Source organism: Anomaloglossus baeobatrachus, chromosome 7 (assembly GCF_048569485.1).
Source record: "Anomaloglossus baeobatrachus isolate aAnoBae1 chromosome 7, aAnoBae1.hap1, whole genome shotgun sequence".
NCBI lineage: Eukaryota > Metazoa > Chordata > Amphibia > Anura > Aromobatidae > Anomaloglossus > Anomaloglossus baeobatrachus.
The window spans coordinates 245,110,193-245,125,802 of record NC_134359.1 but is presented as its reverse complement, the minus strand read 5'-3'; the positions used below and the strand labels follow the sequence as shown (position 1 = coordinate 245,125,802).

Below are 15,610 nucleotides of genomic sequence, written 5' to 3'. Positions count from 1 at the left end.
GACTTCAGGAGACTAGAGCATCCGCGCCGATGGACTGTGGATCACGTAAACTGGCTAAGAACGCGGGTACCTTTGCGTTCAACCTTGAGGCCATTAGATCCACGTCTGGTGTACCCCAGCGAGTGCAGATGTGTGGGAACACTTCTTGGTGGAGAAACCACTCTTCAGCGGCAGGCCTTGGCGACTTAGAAGGTCCGCCGCCCAGTTCTCTACTCCCGGTACGTGTAACGCTGAAAACACAGACCGCCGTCGATTCGGCCTAGGTGAGGATCCTGAGGACCTCGAGATAAGCTGTCTTGCTGCTGGTACCTCCCTGCCGATTGACATAGGCCACAGCTGTTGCATTGTCCATTTGGACCCGAATCAAAATGACCTGCTAGCAGAAAGGGGGGTGGAAATGACCTGAGCGTGAGAAAGATCACGCTGATATTCAGGATGATTTCTGGGAAGGGAAGACTCCTGGGGCGTCCAACGTCCCCAAGCAGTGTGGAGCCAATGCGCTGCTCCCCAGACTAAGAGGCTGGCGTCCGTGGTCAGGAGTAGCCAGTCCACTTGGGGGAGAAAAACTCCTTCTCGATATGGACGAGGACTGAAGCCACCAGCAAGGTGCATACATGACTGAAGGTGTCAGGTAAAAAGGGGCTCTTGTCCCAGGCAGCTAGAAGCGCAAGCTGCAGTGGGCGGTGTTGTGGCTAAGCGAGCAGCACTGCCTCTATAGCCGCCGCTATCCTACCTAGCACTCTCATACTGAATCGTATGGAGTGAGAGGAGTATGTAGAAGGCAGTGTACCGCTTGTTGTAGAGCGGACGCCTTGTCTTGAGGGAGAAATATCAAGCCCCGAAGGGTGTCCAGGGACATGCCCAAGGAGGTGACGGATTTTGACGGGACCGGGGATGATTTGACTGGAGTCAGAAGCCGCCCTAAGCGGGATAGGGTGCCCACAGAGATCTGCACGCTGGTTGAGCCCTTGATGAGGAGGTCATCCAAGCAAGGCAGAACAGCCACTCTCCTGGCGTGAAGGGCACTCTTAACTAAGGTCATGGCGGCCGCTATGACACTTGGTGCTGTGGCAGAGCCGAGGGTAGGGCCACAAATGAAAAAAGGCAGAAGTCCTGAACAGCGAAGCGGACGAACTTTTGGTGAGCTGGAGCGATGGGTATGTGCAGGTACGTGTCCCTGATAGCTAGGGAGGCAAGGAATTCTCCTTCCCATAAAGGTAAAAATGGACCCTAGGAATTCCATTCTGAATCTCCTTACGTGCACGTTTGCTCAGGTGTTAGAGGTCCAGGATGGGTCGAACTGACCCGTCCTTTTTTGAGGACCACGAGGAGGTTGGAATAGAAGGCCTTGAACCTCTCGCCGTCCGGAACAGGTACCGTTTGGAGGGAGTGGATCGCTGAGGAGAAGGCCTTGCGGTGTTTTGGAGCCTTTGGGGGGGTTTGAGAGAAAAAACTGACCAGGGAATCGGGTCCGGAATTCAATGTGGTAACCAGAAGACACAAGGTATCGCACCCATTTGTGGTCTGAGGCAGCAGCCCAGATGGAGGAGGATGAGACTCCTCGGTCTTTGTCTAGACTGCCAGGATGAGGTGGACTCGGGGAGGGCTGAGAAGGTCGGGCCCTGCGTGTCTAGTAAAAAACATCCTGAGCTAGAGTTGGGGGAGGGAGGTACTCTTTTCCTCCCGTGGCGTCAGACAAAAAAAAAAAAAAAAGCCTGTCCAGACGATCGGCAAACCATCGGTCTGGAAAGGAGTACTGTGAGAGGCTTCTTAGAGACCGAATCCACTCTCCATTATCAGAACCAGAGGGCCTTACAGATGGCTATGGTATTTGAGGCAGCAATAACTGCGCAGGTAGCAGCGTCGAGGGAGACCTGCCTGAGGTACTCTGCCGCCGCAGCAATGTGAACTGTTACATCTGTGAGGGTCTGAGGGAAACTGGTAGTCCTGGTGCCTGTGCGACCCACATGGAAGGGGAGAGGGACCCGCGGCCTCGAGGCAGAGCGATCGAGCTGCTCCACTTGTCTTTTTTTTTTGAGGTTTTTTCACCCTTTTAAAAGGAGACCGCAGGGTCAGTAGTGGTGGATGGGAGATCTTCCACATGCAGAGTTTTGGTTAATTGCTGCAATAAGGGAGTCCATCGCAGCTTGATCGCTCGGGGAGGTTGAAACCAAGGAATCATCCCGGTACAAACATCATTCCCCTTCCTCCAGCTCCTCAGAGACCGCGGAACATGTGGGAGAACCCCATCTGTGTACCCCAGAGGGAGAACCATGGGGGTCATGCCCTTTTTCTGATCTGCAACCGGTGAAGCAGAGGGCTGATTCTTAAAAAAAGGACCCTCTATAGAGGTGTCATCGGGCTGCGTTCTGTCCAGGGGCCCCGAGGGGTGTGAGGACGATGTTGCATAGCCAGCACCAGGTTCTGGGAACTGTGCCCATTCCGGGGACTGGGAGCCGTAGGCTCTGGGCTGGCAGCGGTGGTGGTGGGGGGGGAGCTACAGGGGCACCAGACTCACATAAGGAAGAGGTGCTATCATCCCCTAGTAGCTCAGCATGGCAGGATGCATTGAAAGTCTTGTAGTTGTTGCTGTAGTTGTGCAGGGCATAAAACATGTGACTGCAGCCCCCTGGCTGATGAGCCACAAACTCTGATTGTAATGAGGGAGCAATGCTCTGCAGAGCTAATGTGCAAGTGAGGATATAACTCACCCAGAACCTGATGACCCCTCCCCCCCTCCTCCTGCGTCCCAGTTCCTGTGGGAAGGAGGAAGCCAGCTCTGAGAGACACCCACAGGCTCTGATCACAACAAGAGGGAGCAATGCTCTGCAGGGCTCCTGTGTGAGGAAAGGTACGTGCGCTTTCGTGAGGGGGCGTGGCTTATCGAGTGTCTGAGGGGACAGGGCTTAGCTCTGACAAGAAGGCGTGAGAAAATATAACAAAAAAAAAAAAATGGTGGGAAGGGACTCCCCTTCCCCCCTCTAGCCCTGCACAACAATGGTGGACAGAAAAAAAAAAAACTGTTAAGTGTACCTCAGCTGCGGGTGCACCGAGTCCTGGGGGCTCTCCCCCTCCCCCTGCCACAGGTGGAATGCTCTGCAGGAGTCTGCAATCAGCCAATGTGCATCTAGTCAGTGTGACCTTTGCTCCAATTCCTGTCAGGGAGCCAGTGTGGAGATTCTGACGCCTGCTGATCCCGGTCACAGAGCTTATATCAACTGAGAGCCTGCCAGAGGGACTGAGGAAGTTTTTCATCTGCTCTGGGCTCTGGAAAAATCGGTGCCATGAGATCCGTCGTCCAGTGAGTAACAGCCCAGGATCCAGCGTTGCAGGAGGGGGTACGGGGAGGCGACACTCCGCGTTCCCGCCTGTTGATGGTTTTGGGAAATCGGTCCCCGAAGGAAACAGTCGCCCTCTAAAAACAAAAAATTCTTGCTGCAGTAGTCTGCAGATATGTGCCTTCTATAGACACTAAGCTAAAACTGAAGTAGCCTGGCTGGGCCAGGGGGTGTATACTGCAGGGGAGGAGCTAACATATTTGCATCTACTTGGTGTCCTCCTATGGATAAGCAGCATAACACCCATGGTCCTGTGTCCCCCCAATGAGGAGTCCGAGAAATGCTCTCGTTCCCCATTGCCTTGCATTAGGTTCATTATTAGTGACGAACACTGGAATAGAAGTTTGGGATTTGTTAAGGTGGCTTTACACACTGCAACATCGCAAACGACATCGCTGTAACGTCACCGGTTTTGTGACGTAATAGCGACCTCCCCAGCGACATTGCAGTGTGTGAAACACATCAGCGACCTGGCCCCTGCTGTGAAGTTGCTGATCGCTACAAATCGTTCAGAACCATTCTTTGGTCCTTTGTTTCCCGCTGTGCAGCATGATCGCTAGAAAGTCTCAGTGTGTAAAGGGGACTTTACAGCGACTTCGTTAGCGACTTCCCTTTCAAAAAGCTGCTTTACAACGTCCCCAATGACTAGCTAGGTCGTTCTGCAGGTCCGGATCGCTGTTGCGTCGTTGGCCAGGTTTGCCTGTTTGACAGCTCACCAGAGACTTTGTAGCGATCCCGGCCAGGTTGGGATCGCTGGTGGGATCGCTAGAAAGTCTCAGTGTGTAAAGGGGCCTTTACAAATAATATAAAACACGAATACTGTAGTTACTTTTCACTCATCGCTATTTATCATCCAGGCAATGGGGCGTGCGCTGCCCGGAAGATATGACTCCAGTCTTTTCTTCATTACACTAGATTTCCAGTCCCCTTATCTTCAGTGTCCCTGGAAAACCTGAGCCTACGCATTCTGCTTTGTGTCTCTTCTCTGCTCTTCTATAGGCACCACCTTAAACTTTGATTTACGCAGGCGCCGGAAAATCTGAGAAAACTGCCTAGCAGGATTTTATTTAACTAGGGCTTAGGAAACCATATTGTCTGCAGGCAGGAATTCACCTTCACTGTGCACTGGAGATCACTGGGACCAGAAGTTAGGAGTGACTCTCCGATGCTTGCCCACATCAAAATTGAAGACCGTACCCACAGAAGGGCAGAATGGTGCAAAGGAGACACGACTGGTAAAATGTGCAGGTTTTCTGAAAGTGCCCCTGACGTCCAGGGGAATGAAGAAAGACGGGAGAAAGTCTTATCTTCCGGGCAGCGCATGCCCCATAGCCAGGATGAATAAAGCTATAAAAGATTACTTTTAGGGTACGTGCCCACGATCAGGACCCGCTGTGCCCTGACCTGCGGGGCCGCATATCTCCGCCGCAGGAAACCGCAGCTGCTTGCGCTCATGATCAGAGTTCAGGCAGTTGCGGTCTCTCTCTTCTATTCTCCCTACGGAGGACATTTGTGACTCTGCATCAACGAATTGACATGCTTGAGGCTCGGAAAGCAGCACCGCAGTTCACTTTTTGCTGCGGGCCGTACACGCAGGGAGGGCATAGGATTTCTAGAAAGGGAGACAGATTCCATTAATACTTCAAGGCAGAGCCGTGTTGTGTTTCTGCATGTAATATACGCCGCCTCACTGAGTAGTGCTCATCGTACCCGAGATTGGAACATAATTCAACAAATGATAGAAACAGTAAATCTTTTATTATCGTATATTATACTGACATGTGAGCTCATCCGACAATATATTATGATCTGAAGCCTTTGTTGATTCCACATCAGCATTTACATAGATGGCTTGACGTCATAAATAACTTGCGTTACATGGTGAGGATCCAAGACATCTAACCAAAGGGTCCACTTGTCAGTCTAAGGCTACTTTCACACATCCGGTTTGAGCACTGCGGCTCAATCCGGCTGTGAAAACTATGCAACGGATGCGGCGAAAACACCGCATCCTTTGCATAAGTTTTTACATGCGGCCCGTCCGGTTTTTTCCGGTTGCGGCATGCTACTGAGCATGCGCAGTGGAAAAAACCGCATGCGGCGACCGGATGCGGTTTTTTCCGCATCGCGCCGCATCCGGCCTCCATAGGTATGCATTGAAAAATGCGCCGCAGCGGCCGGATGCGGCGCGATGCGGTGTTTTTTGCCGTTGCAGGGAACGTTCGATCCGGCCGCCGCATCGGCTAAATCTGCCGCATGCGGCAAAAACCGGACCGAACGCAAGCCCCTGCGGCACAATACGGCACTAATGTAAGTCTATGCAAAAAAAACCCGCAACCGGCGTTACAAAAGCCGGTTGCGGTTTTTCTGCAGAACGCCGTATTGTGCCGCAGAGCAAAAATCCGGATGTGTGAAAGTACCCTTAGCAATAGATGTGGCTTTTACACAGGCGATTTCCTCAAACATTAAAGATCAGAAGAAAAAGGAGTATTTTCCAAGTTTCCTGAAGCTGCTAAAGATTTCTTTCCAGCGACAAACTTCTTTGCAGCCTAGAATAAAAAAATTAAAACAGTATTTTAATTTAATTCCATGCCACAAAACAGATATGAAAGTGCTCTAAAATATAAGCTTGCATACAAATTTCACATAGGAAAGTGAGTGAGGCGAGTGACATCTGCCGGTTCACAGATTCTAAAGGACGGGAGACCAATACCTACCGTGAGATTTTGAATACACTATAATTCTCTAAGTCTTCATTGGGGGACACAGGACACCATGGGTGCATACGGCTGACAATAGGCAAGAAAAAAAATGCTCCTCCTCAGTAGTATACACCCACCGACTGAAGCCAGTGTGAAAGCAGTAGGAGAAGCAACCTAAAATACAGACTGGCCCATCAGAAGCATCTAAAAAGGTCGGGTGCTGTATCCCCCCCAATGAAGGCTCGAAGAAAGAGATTTTACGGTGGAGTACCAAAAATTCTCTTCTCTATTGCTTCACTTGGGAACACGAGACCATGGGACATCCTAAAGCAGTCCTTGAGGGTGGGAAGAGAGGACCAGAATAAAGGATGTTGCCTTAGACAGAAAAGTGTGCCGAGACACACTGACCGGGTATAAAATATCCTTGAGACCTGTCAGAAGGACGAAAGAACAGGGCAAGAAAAGGCTCTAACGCTAAAGGAAAAGAGTGAAAATAGCCTTAGGAGAAGAGAAGGAAAAACCAGAAGCAGGACCCACTGGTCTGAAGAACAGGATGGAAGGACGACAAGACCAGGCTGTTAGTTCTGAGAGTCACCCATGGACGTGATTGCCACTGGAAAAACGTTTCAGGAAAGAAGGTTAGAATGGGTTCAAAATGAGAGCGCTAATGGAGCATTAACACCAGATGAGGTCCCAGAGATCCTCTGTAGGCCGCTAGAGAATGACCAAGAGGACCAACCTCAATGGAAATCTTGAGCAGCGGAAGAAAATCTAGATTCCTTTGAAAAGGATTAAAGGGCAGAGAGCGGACCTTAGAGAGAACTGAGCAACAGGTTGGACTCAAGGTTCAACAACAAGAAGGTCAGGAGGGATAGAGAAAGCTAAAACTGATCAGCTTGGCTCAGGTCAGTGGATGTACCCTACTGAGGAGGACACTTTCTTCTAGCATAGTGTCAGCCTCCTTGTGTCAGCAGCATACACCCATGCTTTCTTGTGCTGCCCAATGTGGCAATAGAGAAGTATCTGTAGTTGTGTCATTATCGACACCCCACGAGTGAAACGAAGGGAGTCTGATTACTGAATGACCTAAAAAGTATGCTAAAACACCTTTTTTTAAAATAGGTCTTGCCCATTACAGGGCTATGAATACCATTAACTTTTACACTATACATGTGTATTTTTACAAAAAAAAACAAAAAAAAAAAAAAAAAAAAAAACATAAAAACTCCCCACAAGAGACTCACATTTACAACATCGGCACTGGTGACTGCATCTATGTTCTGGATGACGGCAGCTGGAGAGGAGTAAGAGCCGGAGGCCAATGCCTGGGAGCCAATCTCATTAAACAGCCCGGAGGAGTTCTCCACAGACAGCAGGTAATGTGTTTTTAGCTGGTTCCTGAAACAACATTGGTTAGTTTTTTTTCACCTATTTTGAATAGACCTCACTCTTTGATAAGGCTTAGCTTGAGCTTTGAAGAGTAGACACCATGTACCAACTTTAGTTGTGCATTGATTAACTAAGCTTTCAGTAAGGCACCGGCACACCTGCTTTTCACATCACAAACCAAAACAGAAAAAAAAAAATTAAAAAAGTACAAACCATCTGATATTTTCAGTGCTTATGTGTTACTACCGATTTTTCAGAAAAAAATTCCCATCAGTTTTTCATTCGAGAGCACTTTAAGGCCCTGAGCCCACGCTGCTTATTTTTACGTGGATTTTGACGCAGATTTTCAGAAATCTGCATGTCCATTGTGAAGCCAGCAAACTACGAAAATTCAGAAGTGCTGTGCCAACGTTCAGTATTTTTCCCTTGCATATTTGGTGCAGATTTCTATTTTTCTGCACCATATACGCAAGGGAAAAGAAGGGAATTTTGTTTACTTACCGTAAATTCCTTTTCTTCTAGCTCCTATTGGGAGACCCAGACAATTGGGTGTATAGCTACTGCCTCCGGAGGCCACACAAAGTATTACACTTTAAAAAGTAACCCCTTCCCTCTGCCTATACACCCTCCCGTGCATCACGGGCCCATCAGTTTTGGTGCCAAAGCAGGAAGGAGGAAACTTATAAATTGGTCTAAGGTAAATTCAATCCGAAGGATGTTCGGAGAACTGAAACCATGAACCAAAAGAACAATTCAACATGAACAACATGTGTACACAAAAGAACAAACAGCCCGAAGGGAACAGGGGCGGGTGCTGGGTCTCCCAATAGGAGCTAGAAGAAAAGGAATTTACGGTAAGTAAACAAAATTCCCTTCTTTGTCGCTCCATTGGGAGACCCAGACAATTGGGACGTCCAAAAGCAGTCCCTGGGTGGGTAAAAGAATACCTCGATAAAAAGAGCCGAAACAACGGCCCCCTCTTACAGGTGGGCAACCGCCGCCTGAAGGACTCGCCTACCTAGGCTGGCATCTGCCGAAGCATAGGCATGCACCTGATAGTGTTTCGTGAAAGTGTGCAGACTCGACCAGGTAGTCGCCTGACACACCTGCTGAGCCGTAGCCTGGTGCCGCAATGCCCAGGACGCACCCACGGCTCTGGTAGAATGGGCTTTCAGCCCTGAAGGAATCGGAAGCCCAGAAGAACGGTAAGCTTCAAAAATCGGTTCCTTGATCCACCGAGCCAAGGTTGACTTGGAAGCCTGCGACCCCTTACGCTGGCCAGCGACAAGGACAAAGAGCGCATCAGAGCGGCGCAGTGGCGCCGTGCGAGACACGTAGATCCGGAGTGCTCTCACTAGATCTAACAAATGCAAATCCTTTTCACATTGGTGAATTGGATGAGTGCAAAATGAAGGTAAGGAGATATCCTGAATTAGATGAAAAGTGGACACCACCTTAGGGAGAAAGTCCGGAACCGGACGCAGAACCACCTTATCCTGGTGAAATACCAGGAAGAAGGGAATTTTGTTTACTTACCGTAAATTCCTTTTCTTCTAGCTCCAATTGGGAGACCCAGACAATTGGGTGTATAGCTATTGCCTCCGGAGGCCACACAAAGTATTACACTCAAAAGTGTAAGGCCCCTCCCTTTCTGGCTATACACCCCCAGTGGGATCACTGGCTCATCAGTTTTAGTGCCAAAGCAAGAAGGAGGAAAGCCAATAACAGGTTTAAGGACCAATTCAATCCGAGGAACATCGGAGAACTGAAACCATTCCACATTAACAACATGTGTACCCGAAAAAACCGAAAAAAACCCCGAGAAAACAGGGCGGGTGCTGGGTCTCCCAATTGGAACTAGAAGAAAAGGAATTTACGGTAAGTAAACAAAATTCCCTTCTTCTTTGTCGCTCCATTGGGAGACCCAGACAATTGGGATGTCCAAAAGCAATCCCTGGGTGGGTAAAAGAATACCTCATGATAGGGCCGTCAAACGGCCCTCTCCTACAGGTGGCCAACCGCCGCCTGAATGACTTATCTACCTAGGCTGGCGTCTGCCGAAGCGTAGGTATGCATCTGATAATGCCTGGTAAAAGTAAGTAGACTCGACCAGGTGGGTGCCTGACACACCTGCTGAGCCGTAGCCTGGTGCCGTAATGCCCAGGACGCACCCACGGCTCTGGTAGAATGGGCCTTCAGCCCTGAAGGAACCGGAAGCCCAGTAGAACTGTAGGTTTCAAGAATTGGTTCCTCGATCCTCCGAGCCAGGGTGGATCTGGAAGCTTGCGACTCTTTACGCCGACCAGCGACAAGGACAAGAGTGCATCCGTGTAGAACCTGAGTGCTCTCACCAGATCCAACAGCTGCAAATCTTTCTGAAGTTGGTGGACTGGATGAGGACACAAAGAAGGTGAGGTGATATCTTGATTGAGATGAGAGTGGGATACCACCTTATGGAGAAATCCCGGAATCGGGCGCAGAACTACCTTGTCCTGGTAAAGGACCAGGAAGTAAGATTTGTATGAGAGCGTTACTAGCTCGAAAACTACTCCTAAGAGCCGTGACCGTACTAGAGAGGCCACTTCCCGTGAAAGGTGGGAAAGGGAAAATCTTTCCTAGGCTCGAAAGGCGGCTTCTTAAGAGCAATTAGAACCTTGTTCAGATCCCAGGGCTCTAACGGCCGCTTGTACGGAGTGCTGAGAAGACAAACTCCCTGCAGGAACGTGCGTACCTGCGGAAGTCGTGCTAGGCGTTTCTGAAAAAATACAGATAGCGCTGAGACTTGTCCCGAGAGGGAGCTGAGCGACAACCCATTTTCCAACCTAGATTGCAGGAAGGAAGGAAACATAGACGATGGAACCGGCTTGGGAGAAACCCCTTGAGCCGAGTACCCAGATAAGAATATCTTCCACATCCTGTGGTCAATCTTGGCGGACGTTGGTATCCTAGTCTGTCCCATGGTGGCAACCACGTCCTGAGATAATCCTGAAGACGCAAGGCTCCAGGACTCAATGCCACACCGTCAGGTTGAGGGTCGCAGAATTCAACTGGAAAAATGGAAAAATGGCCCTTGAGACAGCAAGTCTGATCGGTCTGGTAGTGCCTCCGGTTGGCCCACCGTGAGGTACCACCGATTCGAGTACCACGTCATCCTCGGCCAATGGAGCGACGAGGATGGCGCGGCGGCAGTCGGGCCTGAACTTGCGCAGCACTCTGGGCAACAATGCCAGCGGCGTGACCCATAAGGTAGCTAGAACTGCGACCAATGCTGAACTAAGGCGTTCGCCGCCAGAGATCGAAGATTGTGAGACCGTGCCATGAAGCCGGGACGATGTTGTGCCGTGACGCCATTAGGTCGACGTCCGGCATCTGTCAGCGGCGACAGATCTTGAGGAGACCATACGCCTGCGTCCATACCCTGGCGACTGAGGAAGTCTGCTTCCCAGTCTTCCCCTGGGATGTGAACTGAGGATACGGTGAATGCCGTGCCTTCCACCCACGTCAGAATCTGCCGGATTTCCTGGAAGGCTTGCCGGCTGCGTGTTCTTCCTTGGTGGTAAATGTATGCCACCGCTGTGGAGTTGTCCGATTGAATTCGGATTTGCTTGCTTTCCAGCCACTGCTGGAAGGCTAGTCGAGCAAGATACACTGCTCTGTTTTCCAGAACATTGATCTGAAGGTTGGATTATTTCTGAGTCCAAGTACCTTGAGCCCTGTGGTGGAGAAAAACTGCTCCCCACCTTGATAGACTCACGTCTGTCGTAACTACCACCCAGGATGGGAGTAGGAAGGACCTTGGGAAGTACATGAGGCGTCTCAATGTGTGTGACTGGTCCTTAAAGGAGAGATTGTAGCCTTGTCTGTAGTGAACGCTGTTGATTTAGCGTAAGTTTCACTATCACTGAGAGAGTATGAAACTCCATGCCTAGATATGGTAGCGATTGGGTCAGGGTCGGATCTGACATTGAAAGTTGATGATCCACCCAAAACTCTGGAGAGTTTCCAGCGCAACATACGGGCAGTGTTCCCTAAGAGGGTGCCTTGACCAGGAAATCGACCAAATACGGGATCACAGAGTGACCTTGAGAGTGCAGAACTGTCACTACTGCTGCCATGAACTTGGCGAAGACCCGTGGGGCTGTCGCCAGCAGGAAGGAAGAGTTACGAACAGAAGGTGTTCGTTTCCTATAACGAAGCGCAGAAACGCTGGTGCTCTGGATCAATCTGCACGTGGAGATAAGCATCCTGTCTATTGATGCTAGGAAACCTCCTTGGGACATTGAGGCGATGACGGAGCGGAGTATTCCATCCAGAACCGCCTGGTGCTCACGAGCTTGTTGAGCCGTTTTAGATCCAGAACGGGACGGAACGACCCGTCCTTTTTTGGCACCCGAAATAAATTGGGGCAAAAACCGTGACCTTGGTCCTGAAGAGAAACGTAGTCACTACTCCTTCTGCCTATAAAGTGCCCATCGTTTGCAGAAGCGCAACGGCTCGGCCGGGAGGTGGAGAAGTTCTGAAGAATCGAGTTGGAGGACGAACTAAACTCTATCCTGTACCCGTGAGACAGAATGTCTCTCCCCCAACGGCCATTGACCTATGGCAGTTAAATATCGCCAAGGCGGGAGAGCCTGCTACCGAGCGCGGATGCGAAGAGAGGAGGCTGCAAGTCCTGAGGAAGCCGCCTTGGAAGCGGGTTTTCAGACTGTCTGTTTTGGGCGTGACTGAGCCCGCCACGAATCTGAGCTCCTCTGATCTTTTTGAGTCCTTTTGGACGAGGGGACCCCTGCTCTGTTGGGGTTTGTTTGTCTGGGCTGAGGTAAGGATGAATCTTTACCCTTGGAGTGTTTAATGATTTCATCCAAACGCCCACCAAACAGTCGTTCCGCAGAAAAAAACAAACTGGTTAAGTACTTTTTTGGAAGCAAAATCTGCCTTCCATTCACTTAACGACCAGGGTCTGCGTAAAAACACGGAGTGAGCAGACGCCTCTGTCGTACGGCTCGTAGAGTGTAGGACAGGCGTGATCGCGTAAGACGCAAATGCAAACATTTGAGAGGTTAAGGATGCCACCTGCGGTACAGATGTACGTGTGACTGTGTCCATCTGTGTAAGACAAGCTGAAATGGCTTGGAGTGCCTCTATGGCGGCGAATGCTGGAGCCAACGGCGCGCCTACAGCCTCATAGGTGGATTTCGACCAGAGATCCATCTGTCTGTCAGCGGCATCTGTAAGTGGAACCCCATCTTCCACTGCAATTATGGATCTAGCCACAAGCCTGGAGAGTGGAGGATGTCCCTTGGGACACTGGGTCCAGCCCTTGACCACGTCAGGGGCAGGGATAACGTGTATCTTAAGCCGCTTGGAGAAGCGCTTATCTGGATAAGCGTGGTGTTTTTGGACTATCTCTCTGAAGGCAGAGTGGTCCAGAAAAATACCTAATTTACGCTTGGGATACCTGAAATAGAATTTCTCCTGCCGTACAGCTGGCTCCTTCACAGGAGGAGCTGAGGGAGAAATGACCAACATTCTATTGATGGACGCTATAAGATAATACACTATGGCGTCCCCATCAGGTGTACCGAGATTGAGAGCGGTCTCAGGATAAGACTCCTGAGCAGCTATCTCCGCTTCAGCACCCAGAGAGTCCACCTGCGGGACCCTGACCAGTGCGATGAAACTGAGGGCCGCTCAGCGAGCCCGCTTAGGCTGTCTGGGACTGTCGTCCGTGTCAGAGCCGTGACTCTGGGATGCACGTGACCCCCCCGGAGCTGTAATTGTTCACACTGAGGGGGACCATGGATCAATGATTCAACAGTGCTCATGGTGTGAGAGACTTGTCTGGACTGCAAGGCTTCTAGTATCACAGCCATAGTCTCAGAAAATCTGTCAGTAAACACTGCAGACTTCATCCCTAGCCTCTGGATCATTAGCAGAGACTCCGGCTGAGTTGCATACAATGGGGGTGTATGTAACCTGCCGGCCATATAGCCGTACCTGCTGTACCGGCTGCATGGAAAACATGTGCTTCTGCACCTCTGTTTTCCACAGACAGTATGCTGTAATCTCCTCCGCACAATAAGGAGGATATATACAAAAGTACGACCAAAACAGTGCAATGCATAGCGTAGAAGCATATATCTCAATGCACTTCGGCACTAGTGGGGTTAGCACCACAAGTGCTGATTAACGCCTGCTCACAGCGATTGTGTGAACCTCAGAATCCCTGTCAGGGTCTTCCCACACTTGTCTGTTTTATCGCTATAGAAAGAACTGACAATAATGGCTGCCGGCGTCCTGTGTTAGAGAAGGAAGCCGTGGGCGTGCTTGAGAAAGTGCGGGAATCCGGTTTCACAGTGCACACAGTGAGAGGGGTGGAGTATGCAAAACATACTCCAGCTCTCCGGGCTGCCGTGATGTGCAGCGTCACGCCCCTACCCTGACTGGCAGGCCTGTGGGCGTTAACGAACGAACTAGGCCGCAAAAGCCGGGGACTCGATTTATAAGCGCGGCCGCCGTAAAAGCGCGGCCAGCGCGGAAGTCCCCGGCGCACCACAAGTCCCAGCCGTGTCGCAGTCCCAGCGGCCGGCGCGACCGTTCTACATAAGTCTGCCCACTCAGCTAAGCTGAAGTGAGACAATGGCACAAGCGCAGCAGCGCTGATGTCCCCGGCGCACTAACACACCCAGCAATGCTGCGGTGTGCGTGCGAAATGCACGGGGACACAGAGTACCTTGAGGAAGCAGGGCCATGTCCCTGATGTACTCCGCTCCATATCCAGCGTCTTCTCCAGGGGCTGCAGATGGAGCACGGTCTCAGTGCCTGGAGACCGTTAAAATCCCACTTCGCCCAGAGCCCTGTAACAGGGATGGGGAAGGAATCAGCATGTGGGCTCCAGCCTCCGTACCCGCAATGGGTACCTCAACCTTAACAAACACCTCCGACATAAAGTGGGGTGAGAAGGGAGCATGCTGGGAGCCCTGTATGGGCCCTCTTTTCTTCCATCCGACATAGTCAGCAGCTGCTGCTGACTAAACAGTGGAGCTATGTGTGGATGTCTGACCTCCTTGCACAAAGCATGAAAACTGATGAGCCAGTGATCCCACTGGGGGTGTATAGCCAGAAAGGGAGGGGCCTTACACTTTTGAGTGTAATACTTTGTGTGGCCTCCGGAGGCAATAGCTATACACCCAATTGTCTGGGTCTCCCAATGGAGCGACAAAGAAAGGGCCTTTGCAAGACAGCGCTGCAAGCTCTGACACTCTACGGAGTGAAGTGACCGCCACTACAAATGCCACCTTCTGCGAAAGACGCGATAGAGAGACATCCCGCAGCGGCTCAAAAGGTGGTTTCTGAAGAGCCCGTAGAACCATGTTGAGATCCCAGGGTTCCAGCGGACGCTTGTAAGGTGGGACTATGTGGCAAACTCCCTGCAGGAACGTGCGGACCTGCGGAAGCCTGGCTAGACACTTTTGAAAAAACACGGAAAGCGCCTAGAGACAAACCCTTGTCCAATCCCGATTGAAGGAAGGAAAGAAACCTGGGTAAGGCAAACGGCCAGGGGATGAACCCCCTCTCAGAGCACCAGGCTAAGAAGATCCTCCAAGTTCTGTGATAGATCTTGGCTGACGTTGGTTTCCTGGCCTGTCTCATAGTGGAAATGACATCTTGAGACAACCCTGAGGACGCTAAGAGCCAGGACTCAATGGCCACACAGTCAGGTTGAGGGCCGCAGAATTCAGATGGAAAAATGGCCCTTGAGATAGCAAGTCTGGTCGGTCTGGGAGCGCCCACGGTTGCCCCACCGTGAGATGCCACAGATCCGGGTACCACGACCGCCTCGGCCAATCTGGAGCGACGAGGATGGCGCGGCGGCAGTCGGACCTGATCTTGCGCAACACTCTGGGCAGCATTGCCAGAGGAGGGAATACATAAGGCAGTTGAAACTGCGACCAATCCTGAACTAAGGCGTCCGCCGCCAGAGCTCTGTGGTCCTGAGACCGTGCCATGAATGCCGGGACCTTGTTGTTGTGCCGAGACGCCATGAGATCGACGTCCGGCGTTCCCCAGCGGCAACAGATCTCTTGAAACACGTCCGGGTGGAGAGACCATTCCCCCGCGTCCATGCCCTGGCGACTGAGGAAGTCTGCTTCCCAGTTTTCTACGCCCGGAATGTGAACC

The 15,610-nt window shown here is 51.0% G+C and overlaps 1 protein-coding gene across 1 annotated transcript in view; it reads right to left on the bottom strand.

The window, feature by feature from the left end:
* Nucleotides 1-5,074: 5,074 nt before the first annotated feature.
* UQCRC2 (ubiquinol-cytochrome c reductase core protein 2) overlaps nucleotides 5,075-15,610 on the bottom strand; it is a 134,592-nt gene continuing 124,056 nt past the window's right edge. Inside the window, exons 13-14 of the mRNA XM_075318000.1 lie at nucleotides 7,285-7,438; nucleotides 5,075-5,887 (exon numbers count right to left, since the gene is read on the bottom strand). Of these exons, the coding sequence (XP_075174115.1) occupies nucleotides 5,804-5,887; nucleotides 7,285-7,438 (238 nt within the window). The 3' untranslated portion in view covers nucleotides 5,075-5,803. The remainder of the gene's footprint in view (nucleotides 5,888-7,284; nucleotides 7,439-15,610) is intronic.